This window comes from Bos javanicus, chromosome 23, assembly GCF_032452875.1.
Source record: "Bos javanicus breed banteng chromosome 23, ARS-OSU_banteng_1.0, whole genome shotgun sequence".
Classification (NCBI taxonomy): domain Eukaryota; kingdom Metazoa; phylum Chordata; class Mammalia; order Artiodactyla; family Bovidae; genus Bos; species Bos javanicus.
In genome coordinates, this window is record NC_083890.1 from 27,465,486 (window position 1) to 27,477,178 (window position 11,693).

Here is an 11,693-nt window from a genome sequence, read left to right on the forward strand (position 1 = left end):
GTGCTAGATCTCTGCTGCTACAGAGGCTTTTCTCTAGTTGTGGTGAGCAGAGGCTATTCTCTAGTTGAGTTGGGGGTAAGCAGGCTTCTCATTGTGGTGGCTTCTCTTGTTTCAGAGAATGGGCTGTACGTGCTCAATAGTTGTGGCACACAGGCTTAGCTGCTCCTTGGAACGAGGACATGTGGGAATCTTCCTGGATCAGGAATAGAACCTGTGTCTCCTGCATTGGCAGGCGGATTCTTTACCGATGAGCCACCAGGCGAGCCCTGAGCCAGGCATTTGTAACCTTCAAAGGGCAAAGGCCTGACAGTGTTAGTCACCCAGTCATGTCCGACTCCTTTGTGACCCCGTGGACTGTAGCCGGCCAGGCTCCTCTGCCCATGGGATTTTCCACACAAGAACACTGGAGTGGGTCGCCATTCCCTTCTCCAGGGGATCTTCTCTACTCAGGGATAGAACCCAGGTCTCTTGCACTGTGGGCAGATTCTTCACCCTCTGATCCACCAGGGAAGTGTGGCAAAGGCCTGGGAACTCTGCTAATTTCCAGCAGCATGGGGGAAAAAACTGGGAAAGGGAAGACCTGGGTTTGTATCTGGACTCTATCTCCTTGTTGAAGCTGTTTTTCTTTCTTAACAATGAAGTACGTGTAAATGAACTAAATTACACAAGTTGTATAAATTAGAATTAATATTTATTTCATAGTATGATACCATCAAGGATTACAAAGACAATATTTAAAAGACTAGTTCAGTGCCTGTGACAGAGTTGTACTCAAAAGTTTGTGCCCTTCATTCTTTTATTGGAATAACACTCTCTCGAGTCTCATCTCTCAATCATTTCTTACTGAGGTGCTTACAAGGTTGGGGATTACTACCAGGACTATGATAGTAATACTTTCAGTTTACCATAAAAACTATCTTGAGATTTTTAGGCAGAGTCCTTCAGCCAAACCTTTCTGTTTTCAAAGATGAGCACAAAGGTTCAGAGGTTTCGTGGCTTGGCCAGATCACCCAGACAGGTAATTACGGAACCGGTGATTGAACTAACATGTCGGCCTACTTTCTACTTTGGACTCCTCTCAATGCTGGCACATAAACCCTATCGTTCCACGCTCTATAAAAGAAGAACAGAAACAACCATGGACGACAGTAAAGAGTGAATGCCAGGGCTCTACGTGCACCATGGGGGTGTGTGACCTGCGGAGACTCACCTCCAGGCTGTTGCTTCTGACTCACGCCTATCTACGCACCCCAGCTCCGCCGCTTTCCCCGCCAACACCCACACTTCCACCTTTTCAGCCCTTCCAGGTTCTCCCAGGACCGTCTCCCCTTCCCGTTATCACAGACTGGTCGGCTGTTAACAGAGGAAGGGAGGGGGAGCCCCGTTACTAGGGCTAGGCTAGCAAGAATCTTCTGGAAGCTAAATGTAGAGCCGTGACTAAGCTTGAAGTCTTAGGGTGGCGGCGGGGCAGGGGGCGAAGGGCGGGGGAGGGAGACTTGGGTGGGGCAGTTTGTTTGTTGAAGAGTGTTCCTACGAGCCAGTCCCCGCCTCTGAGCCCAGAGAGCTCCAGAAAGTTCCTGACACAGCCCGAAACGGGGGCAAGGAGCCAGAGCGAGTAAGACCCCGATGGAGCGGGGCGGGGCCTGACGGCGGGGCTGGCCGCGGAATTGCCTGGCCGGTGCCGGCGTTCTTCGGTTGTCTTTTTCAAAATGGGATTAAAGGAGTCAGTAAAGGAGAGACCTTTAGAGTTTCCCTCAAACTCGCTAATATGTTGGGTGAAAACACCGGACAGGTTTGTAACTGACACAAGTAAGTCGGATGGATTGGGGTTGCCAGAAGCTAGAAGGTCCCCACCGCCCGAGGCGGGTGCGCCGCAGCCCTGGGCAGGGATTGGCTACAGCTGGGAGCTTGCTGTCTTCTCTCTGCCGCCGTCCCATCTCCCGAATCTAGTCCCTGGCTCTGCTGGGGACGTCTGGACGGGTAAAAAGGTGGAAGATCCTCTGGGGTGATTCTGATCTTCCGGACTCCCCCGCCCCCTTACCCTGTATTTCCTGTGTGCCCTCCCTCCTTCCCCGCCGTGCCCTTTCCTCCGATTTCCTGCTGGGCGGTACTGGCGCCCGTGGGGTGGGGCAGGTTGGCTCGGCATCCCGAATTCGCTGCGATACCTGACCCCTTAACGTCTCTACGTGAGCTGGAGTTAGGAGAGGACTGATGGGGTTGCTATATCCTACTGAACTGCACTGGATACTTTGCGGGTGACCCTTGGGGATGGATTTAAGGTGATCAGTTGGAATAAAGAATGATGACAGTTGCCCTTTCTTATTCCTACCTTGAGGCTCGCCCCCTCAGAAATCGCCAGTGTTGACTTTTCACCGGAAAACCATTTAACTGAAAGCCCATGCTTCTGTGCACTTCTCTCACAATTATGTTATTGCTTTGGTATCCTTTTCATTTTTAATGACAGAATCCAGTTAAACACCAGGAGTAACTATGTGTTAATAACGTAGTATCTTGGATTTAAAATCAGTCACATTACCATAACAATCTAATTTTTCAGGGCTGGCATAGGGAAGTAGGTGAGATTGGAATTAGGGAAGGTGTTAGATTTTAAAAATGCTTTTTGATCGACCATTATTTTTCCTTGATGCACCTCCTCCTCCCCACCCCCACCCCGAGTTCTTGCTGCTACCGCAATCACCTTCTCCAGGAATGACTTTGCATTCTCTTTGTCCCTCAGCTTCATGTTGAAGGTGATTATTTTCAAAGTAGTCTGTGCAAGGGACTGTGCAGTAACATTATATATTGACTTCCTAATAAAACACCCTGATAATCTTAACTGGTTTAGCCATAGGAACTCATTTTCTCCAAATTAATTTCTGGAGATTTCCCTAATCTCTCTTATCAAAGGTGTTTGTTAGGTCTTTCCCAATCTCCACCCACCCTCCCCATCCCTTGCCACCTCCCCCTAAAGTAGGGTGACTGCTTCAAGAGTTATTGTATTATCTGCAGATGACAGTCACAGATGGTACTGCAGTTCTGTGGGGGTAGAGGAGGTCGTGTTCCAACCGCATATCCCCATGAAGGGTGACTCACATTGTGGCTACAGTCCACCGTGCTACAGTTCACCTACCCTGAGGATTAAACCTGTGTTTATATGCTGGCCTGCAAGTCTAAGCATCTCTTAGATTTCCATTTCCAAACTTACAGGGACAGGTCTACCTCTACATGTTATTACCATTAAGAGTTTCTTCTAATGCAAGTATTTAGTGAAAGATTTGGTGGGCCTTGAGATACACACACTCACAAAGTGTTTTTCCAGAATGTTGACACAATTTTTTTTTAAAAACTACTTTTGGTGAATTCACATAAACCATTTTAAAGTGTAGAATTTAGTGGTACCTAGCCCAGTTTGTGCAATCACCACTTCCACCTGGTTCCAGAATCTCTGTAATCCCCAGATAAAATTGACTTTTAAAGGGGCTCACTCCCCAAGTCGTGAGGATTGTGCCAGGCCTTTTCCCACAAACAGGCTGTGGAGGGGACTCTTCCCAGAATTCTAGCAACAGTTAAAGCAAGAAGCATCTGCAGGGGAAGGAAGCCTGTGGTTAAGGCTTCCTGGTGCAGTGCTGCAGGTTTTTTCAATCACTCTTCTAAATTAACCAGTATTAAACCTCTAGCATTAACCGTATTATCTGACATAGTTGTTTAGGATTATACATTGTCAAAGCAGAAAGATTACCGATTGTGAAACCTAGGGTAGACCCAGAACCCAGAACCAGACATGCACAAAGCCCTGTGGGCAGCAGAGCAAAAAACAATAAAACCTCAGTTGGAATCCAGGTTCAACATCTTCCCTGAACCCGTTTTTTTAACCTTGAAATAAATTTAAGCCAGTGACTTTTAAGTCTCCACATACGTCCACCTGTGGAAGCCAAACACTGCCTATACTCAATATGGTGGAATGGGAATTAATAAACATGTAAAAGGCCCCTGGTACAGTACCTGGTAGGTAAGCACACTGAAATACTGGGGGTCCGTCCTCCTGCTGAGGCATGAAACAGTGACACCTCTCTAAGGTACTCACTGGGATACTTAAAATGTAGGTAACCAGTACTGGAAACGCAACATTTTTATCTCAGCATTCTTTTAAGAAATTAAACTTTAGCATCAGGCCAAACCCTTCCATTTTAAACTGTGAGACTTGAGGATCACAGTGGCTAACGCAATCATGCATAATTAGGCAAGCCAGTACTAGAATTCACATTTTCTCAGTGCCAATTTAGGACTCACCTTCTCTTTCATGCTGAATCCAGATTAAGTAACAAGGCTCTAAGGTATCACCTGTACTAACAAGCAGCAGCACCCATGACTTCCAATCTAACTGCCTCTTATTTGCCTGCTTCTCCAGGAATACTGCCACTACAGGCTCCTTTTGAGTTCACCCGTAAAGTATGGACCCCCCCGCCCAACCTTGAGGCTACCATGCCAGTAACCCTTAACATTTTCTGGATTCACAAACACAACCATTCAAATGAGCAGCTTTATGTTTCCCAAGGATACTATTTGCCTAAAAGAAATGTGTCATAATGCTATATTCTTCTTTTCTGGATCCCTGACCTTATCTAAGAGGCCAATTGCAGTTCATTTTTGGACACTGTAAAACAGACAACCTCTACAGATCCTTCTAACTTCAAAATAAAAACACAGAAGCAAACATCACTCGAATTATTTGAGTTTATTTACTTGGAAGTAAACAGAAACGGGTGAAAAATAGCTTGAGCTTGGCATGAATACTACAAAAAGAAACTGACAAAAGATGGCACTATACATTCAGCTCTATACTTAAGACTCTGGAAAAAAGAGTTCCTAATTTCATAAAAGGGACAGTTCAACATCTCAAACAGCTTGCATAGCTGATGGCTGATGAAAGGCAGATATATAAGGCAATGCAAAGCCTTGGATCCCAACAGTCTCCATAACAAACATGAGCATTCCAGGGAAGGATTCCTAATCCACCTCCTCAATGGTGGGGCCAGACCCAGAGCCCCCTTTAGGGCCCTGAGCCCCAAAGCCGCCAGCCCCGGGGCCGCCCGCCCCCTGGTACAGTCTGCTGATGATGGGGTTACACACCTGCTCCAGCTCCTTCCTCTTGTGCTCAAACTCCTCCTTCTCAGCCAAGGTGTTGGCATCCAGCCAGGAAATCACCTCCTGGCACTTGTCCAGCACCTTCTTCTTGTCCGCCTCGCTGATCTTGCCCTTCAGCCCCTCATCCTCCACGGCGCTCTTCATGTTGAAGGCGTACGACTCCAGCGCGTTCTTGGCAGACACCCTCTCGCGTTGGACCTCGTCCTCCGCCTTGTACTTCTCCGCCTCCTGCACCATGCGCTCGATCTCCTCCTTGCTCAGCCGGCCCTTGTCGTTGGTGATGGTGATCTTGTTGGCCTTGCCCGTGCTCTTGTCCGTGGCCGTGACGTTCAGGATGCCATTGGCGTCGATGTCGAAGGTCACCTCGATCTGGGGCACCCCCCGCGGGGCCGGCGGGATGCCGCTCAGCTCGAAGCGCCCCAGCAGGTTGTTGTCCCGCGTCATGGCCCTCTCGCCCTCGTACACCTGGATCAGCACGCCCGGCTGGTTGTCCGAGTAGGTGGTGAAGATCTGCGTCTGCTTCGTGGGGATGGTGGAGTTGCGCTTGATCAGGGCGGTCATCACGCCTCCGGCCGTCTCCAGTCCCAGCGACAGGGGAGCCACGTCCAGCAACAGCAGGTCCTGCACGTTCTCCGACTTGTCCCCCATCAGGATGGCCGCCTGCACCGCCGCCCCGTACGCCACCGCCTCGTCGGGGTTGATGCTCTTGTTGAGATCGCGCCCGTTGAAGAAGTCCTGCAGCAGCTTCTGCACCTTGGGGATGCGGGTGGAGCCCCCCACCAGGACCAGGTCGTGGATCTGCGCCTTGTCCAGCTTGGCGTCGCGTAGCGCCTTCTCCACGGGCTCCAGGGTGCTCCGGAACAGGTCGGAGCACAGCTCCTCGAACCGCGCCCTGGTGATGGACGTGTAGAAGTCGATGCCCTCGAACAGGGAGTCGATCTCCAGGCTGGCCTGGGTGCTGGACGACAAGGTTCTCTTGGCCCGCTCGCATGCGGTGCGCAGCCGCCTCACGGCCCGCTTGTTCTGGCTGATGTCCTTCTTGTGCTTCCTCTTGAACTCCTCCACGAAGTGGTTCACCAGCCTGTTGTCGAAGTCCTCCCCGCCCAGGTGCGTGTCCCCGGCCGTGGCCTTCACCTCGAAGATGCCGTCGTCGATCGTCAGGATGGACACGTCGAACGTGCCCCCTCCCAGATCAAAGATGAGCACGTTGCGCTCCCCCTTGCCCGTCCTGTCCAGGCCGTAGGCGATGGCGGCGGCCGTGGGCTCGTTGATGATCCTCAGCACGTTCAGCCCCGCGATCACCCCCGCGTCCTTGGTGGCCTGCCGCTGCGAGTCATTGAAGTAGGCCGGCACGGTGATCACCGCGTTGGTCACCGGGTGGCCCAGGTACGCCTCGGCGATCTCCTTCATCTTGGTCAGCACCATCGACGAGATCTCCTCCGGGTAGAACGCCTTGGTCTCCCCCTTGTAGCTCACCTGCACCTTAGGCTTGTCTCCGTCGTTGATGACGCGGAAAGGCCAGTGCTTCATGTCCGACTGCACCACCGGGTCTCCGAACTTGCGGCCGATCAGCCGCTTCGCGTCGAACACCGTGTTCTGCGGGTTCAGCGCCACCTGGTTCTTGGCCGCATCGCCGATGAGCCGCTCGGTATCGGTGAAGGCCACGTAGCTGGGGGTGGTGCGGTTGCCCTGGTCGTTGGCGATGATCTCCACCTTGCCGTGCTGGAACACTCCTACGCAGGAGTAGGTGGTGCCCAGGTCGATGCCGATAGCCATGTTTTTCGCCATGCCGGTGCCCTGCCTTTTCGGCTCCGAGATAAGCTTCAAACCTGAAAACGGCCCACAGGATCAACGACGTGAAGCTCGGGCTTTTCGAAATACGAAAACTGAACGCTCTGGTGCCCCTCGGGGCGGTCCTTGGAGATAGCGGGTCTGCGGAAGCTGTTCTCACGGACTAAGCCGCAAGTTTTATCAGCTCTCTCCAGGCTGCTGTTTCTCCTCAGGCGGCTCTGTGTTTATAATTCTTCATCAAGCCCCGCCTTTTCCCTCGTCAGCCAATGACCGCGTTCAGTGGGGCTGCCAGGTCGGGAATATTCCAGGGGTTTCGCCTCAAGTCCTGCCCCCTGGCTTTCTGGGACCAATCGGCGCCCTGGATGCCACTCCTCCCAGAACTCTCCAGACTCTTCTGGGACTTGCTAGCTGGCACTGTCTCGGAAAGGGGTAATGGGAGGGGAAGCGGTAGGAGGGGCTGGTGGGTCGGGACTTCGGGCGGTGGTGTTGACGCCGCCCTGCTCTAGTCGCGTTACAATGGAGGTGCTGCCTCTGACCTCACGGGCTAGTAGAGAATTAGGATGCTAGGTCTGGACCCAGCTCAAAGTCGCAGGGCGGGGCGGGTGGGGGGTGGGGGGACACCGCCTGCGCAGTTTGGCTATTGAAGGAGCCCCAAGTTATAGGGGCTCCCCATCCGAACCGTATCAAACTGGATCGAAGGCGGCGGGACACTAGGTGAGTCACAAGTGCTGTGACTGGAATGGGCTGGCAATAGGCAAGACTAGTAGATCCCGGTTTGAGGAGGTATTGGAAACTTCTCTAGTTTGTTTAAATATAGGTATGGGGGCATTGGCTAGTCAGGGAAGGGGCATCCTTTAAGGGCCGCAAACGTGGCTGGATTGCTTAGAGCTACCAAAAAAAAAGTGAAGGAGCTGGTAGGTTATTGTCTCCAGATAACAGGAGTTCTGTTTTTGAGAAGATTAGAGAAAGTCTTAGAGAGCACCACCTTACCTGAGAAAACTCATGAGGGCTTGATTGGGTTCTTAGCGGCATTCTTCAGACTGGCCGAAATCTCAACAATCCCTAATAGAGGGTAAAAGACGACCGACAGGGTTGCTAAACCCACTTGTGGAGAGTGATGTCTCTTGAGGAGACTAGAACTTAAAATAATTAGTTCAGCAGGAGACTTGTACCATATTCAGTTCAGTTCATTCAGTCGTGTCCTACTCTTTGCGACCCCATGACTCGTCCCCTGTCCATCACCAACTCCCGGAGTTCACTCAGACCCACGTCCATCGAGTCAGTGATGCCATCCAGCCATCTCATCCTCTGTCGTCCCCTTCTCCTGCCCCCAATCCCTCCCAGCATCAGAGTCTTCCAATGAGTCAACTCTTCGCATGAGGTGGCCAAAGTACTGGAGTTTCAGCTTTAGCATCATTCCTTCCAAAGAAATCCCAGGGCTGATCTCCTTCAGAATGGACTGGTTGGATCTCCTTGCAGTCCAAGGGACTCTGAAGAGTCTTCTCCAACACCACAGTTCAAAAGCATCAATTCTTCGGCGCTCAGCCTTCTTCACAGTCCAACTCTCACATCCATACATGACCACAGGAAAAACCATGGCCTTGACTAGATGGACCTTTGTTGGCAAAGTAATGTCTCTGCTTTTGAATATGCTATCTAGGTTGGTCATAACTTTCCTTCAAGGAGTAAGCTATCACAGACACAGGACAGTGGAGTCAGGCCCTGTGAGGAATTGAAATCAATATGCCACTGCCCGCCCTCTTCATTCCTGTTAGCTAGGAGTTTTTCTATCTTGTCCAAAAACCTTGTTTGGAAGAGATATTTGTACAGGGATTATATGGCAGGTTTATTCATAATAGCCATAAAATGGAAACCACTTAAGTGCCACAGAAAGAATGAATAAACAAATGTGGTATATACATACAGAAAAAGTTATTCAGCTGTAAAGATGCAAGAAATTATGACATATGCTGTAAAGTAGATGAATTTTTAAGATATTATGGTAGGTAAGCCAGTCACAAAAAGAAAAATAGTGTATAATTTCACTCATGTGAGGTACTTAGAAGAGTCAAATTCTGAGAGACAAAAAGTAGGCCAAAAAAAAAAAAAAATGTAGACTAGTGGTGGTCCAAGGGTTGGGAGAAGAGGGGAAATGAGTTGTTTAATGGGTATAAAATTTGTTTTGCAAGATAAAAATTCTGGACATTCGTTGACCAACAATGTGAGTGGACTTACTTCTGAATTGTATGCCAAAAATTGGTTAAGAGGGTAAATTTTATGTTGTGTGTGTTTTACCACAGTTAAAAATAAATAAAAATTTAAAGAAAATAAAAAAATGTTCTCACTGAAAAACTTTTATCTCATTCTTTTCCCACAGGCCTAGGAAAACCATGGCTGCAGCTAAGGGAACAGCTATCGGCATCGACCTGGGCACCACCTACTCCTGTGTGGGGGTGTTCCAACACGGCAAGGTGGAGATCATCGCCAACGACCAGGGCAACCGCACCACCCCCAGCTACGTGGCCTTCACTGATACTGAGCGGCTCATCGGCGATGCAGCCAAGAACCAGGTAGCCATGAATCCCCAGAACACTGTCTTTGATGCCAAACGTCTGATAGGCAGAAAATTTAATGATCCTGTCGTGCAATCAGATATGAAACTTTGGCCTTTCCAAGTAATCAATGAAGGAGGCAAGCCCAAGGTAATGGTGTCCTACAAAGGGGAAAAGAAAGCTTTTTATCCTGAAGAAATCTCTTCTATGGTACTAACTAAGATGAAGGAGACTGCTGAGGCTTTTTTGGGCTACACTGTCACCAATGCTGTGATCACTGTGCCAGCCTACTTCAATGACTCTCAACGCCAGGCCACCAAGGATGCGGGTGTTATCGCAGGTCTCAATGTGCTAAGAATTATCAATGAACCCACTGCTGCTGCCATTGCCTATGGCTTAGATAAAGCAGGTCAGGGAGAGCGACATGTCTTGATCTTTGATCTGGGTGGAGGCACATTTGATGTGTCCGTCCTGACCATAGATGATGGGATTTTTGAGGTTAAGGCCACAGCTGGGGACACCCACTTGGGTGGAGAGGATTTTGACAACAGGCTTGTGAGCCACTTTGTGGAAGAATTCAAGAGGAAACATAAGAAGGACATCAGCCAGAACAAGCGGGCTGTGAGGCGGTTGCGCACTGCCTGCGAAAGGGCCAAGAGGACCCTGTCATCTAGCACCCAGGCCAACTTGGAAATTGACTCACTTTATGAAGGCATTGACTTCTACACATCCATCACCAGAGCCCGGTTTGAAGAGTTGTGTGCAGACCTGTTTAGGGGCACCCTGGAGCCTGTGGAGAAGGCTCTTCGGGATGCCAAGATGGATAAAGCTAAAATCCATGACATTGTCTTAGTAGGGGGCTCTACGCGAATCCCTAAGGTTCAGAGGCTGTTGCAGGACTACTTTAATGGTCGTGATCTCAACAAGAGCATCAACCCCGATGAGGCAGTTGCCTATGGGGCTGCAGTTCAGGCGGCCATTTTGATGGGGGATAAGTCTGAAAAGGTACAGGACCTGCTTTTGTTGGACGTGGCTCCCCTGTCTTTAGGGTTGGAGACTGCAGGGGGAGTCATGACTGTATTAATCAAGCGCAACTCCACCATCCCCACGAAGCAGACACAGATTTTCACCACCTATTCAGACAATCAGCCGGGCGTGCTGATCCAGGTGTATGAGGGCGAGAGGGCCATGACTCGGGACAACAACCTGCTGGGGCGCTTTGATCTGACTGGAATCCCTCCTGCACCCAGGGGAGTGCCTCAGATTGAGGTGACCTTTGACATCGATGCCAATGGTATTCTCAATGTCACAGCTATGGACAAGAGCACGGGCAAGGCCAACAAGATCACCATTACCAATGACAAGGGCCGGCTGAGCAAGGAAGAGATCGAGCGCATGGTTCTGGATGCTGAAAAATACAAAGCTGAGGATGAGGTCCAGAGAGAGAAAATTGCTGCAAAAAATGCCTTAGAATCCTATGCTTTTAACATGAAGAGTGCCGTGAGTGATGAAGGCCTACAGGGCAAGATTAGTGAGTCTGATAAAAAGAAAATACTGAGTAAATGCAATGAGGTCCTTTCGTGGCTGGAGGCCAATCAACTGGCTGAGAAAGATGAGTTTGATCATAAGAGAAAGGAATTGGAGCAAGTGTGTAACCCAATCATCACAAAACTCTATCAGGGAGGATGCACTGGGCCTTCCTGTGGAACAGGGTATACACCTGGAAGGGCTGCAACAGGCCCCACAATTGAAGAAGTAGATTAATCTTATGTGGAGCTGGACGGTTCTAGGGTGCCTCTAAGATGAATTTTGTTGCCCTCATCTTCAAACATGGTTATGATTCCTGAATTGACTGGACCTGAATGTAAGTGATCATCTCTTTTGGATTCTGATGGAGGAGTCTCATATACCATCTTTTCACACTCCAATAATTTTCTGACACATTCCAACAAATTTCTGACTCTGGAATGAGACTCTTAGGAAAACTAGGCACCTCTCGGAACCATTTGAAGAATTTGAATGTCTGTTATTTATTTCCAGCCTTCCCAACTTCCTTTTTCCTGTGTGGATGGTTATTTGTCCCTCAGTAAATTTGTTCCTAAAGCAAATTACTTGTGGTATTTTTAGACTATGAGTGTATCTTGTAAAGTAGGGAAAGGGAGAGTGTGTGGAGTGACCACGTGTGGTCTGTTTGTGAGCTAATTG

The 11,693-nt window shown here is 49.6% G+C and overlaps 2 protein-coding genes across 4 annotated transcripts; one reads left to right on the plus strand and one right to left on the minus strand.

The window, feature by feature from the left end:
• The first annotated feature begins 1,129 nt into the window (after positions 1 to 1,129).
• On the plus strand, positions 1,130 to 11,596 carry LOC133236876 (heat shock 70 kDa protein 1-like). 3 transcript variants are annotated; one of them, XM_061399126.1, is made up of 2 exons: positions 1,130 to 1,809; positions 9,314 to 11,596. In XM_061399126.1, the coding sequence occupies exon 2, from the start codon at positions 9,327 to 9,329 to the stop codon at positions 11,250 to 11,252; it is 1,926 nt and encodes a 641-aa protein (XP_061255110.1). In that variant the 5' UTR covers positions 1,130 to 1,809; positions 9,314 to 9,326; the 3' UTR covers positions 11,253 to 11,596. The 3 variants fall into 3 exon arrangements, with proteins under 3 accessions (XP_061255110.1, XP_061255109.1, XP_061255108.1); XM_061399125.1 differs by lacking the exon at positions 1,130 to 1,809 and adding an exon at positions 7,248 to 7,365; XM_061399124.1 differs by lacking the exon at positions 1,130 to 1,809 and adding an exon at positions 7,393 to 7,650.
• On the minus strand, positions 4,721 to 7,145 carry LOC133236875 (heat shock 70 kDa protein 1A). The gene is made up of 2 exons (XM_061399123.1): positions 7,038 to 7,145; positions 4,721 to 7,006 (listed from the first exon to the last, which is right to left on the minus strand). Exon 2 carries the CDS (start codon positions 6,931 to 6,933, stop codon positions 5,008 to 5,010), a length of 1,926 nt encoding a protein of 641 aa, XP_061255107.1. The 5' UTR covers positions 6,934 to 7,006; positions 7,038 to 7,145; the 3' UTR covers positions 4,721 to 5,007.
• Positions 11,597 to 11,693: the final 97 nt, after the last annotated feature.

Excerpts from the sequence above, each read along its gene's own strand:
- LOC133236875 (XM_061399123.1), bottom strand. The coding sequence starts at position 6,933 with ATGGCGAAAAACATGGCTATCGGCATCGACCTGGGCACCACCTACTCC.
- LOC133236876 (XM_061399126.1), top strand. The coding sequence starts at position 9,327 with ATGGCTGCAGCTAAGGGAACAGCTATCGGCATCGACCTGGGCACCACC.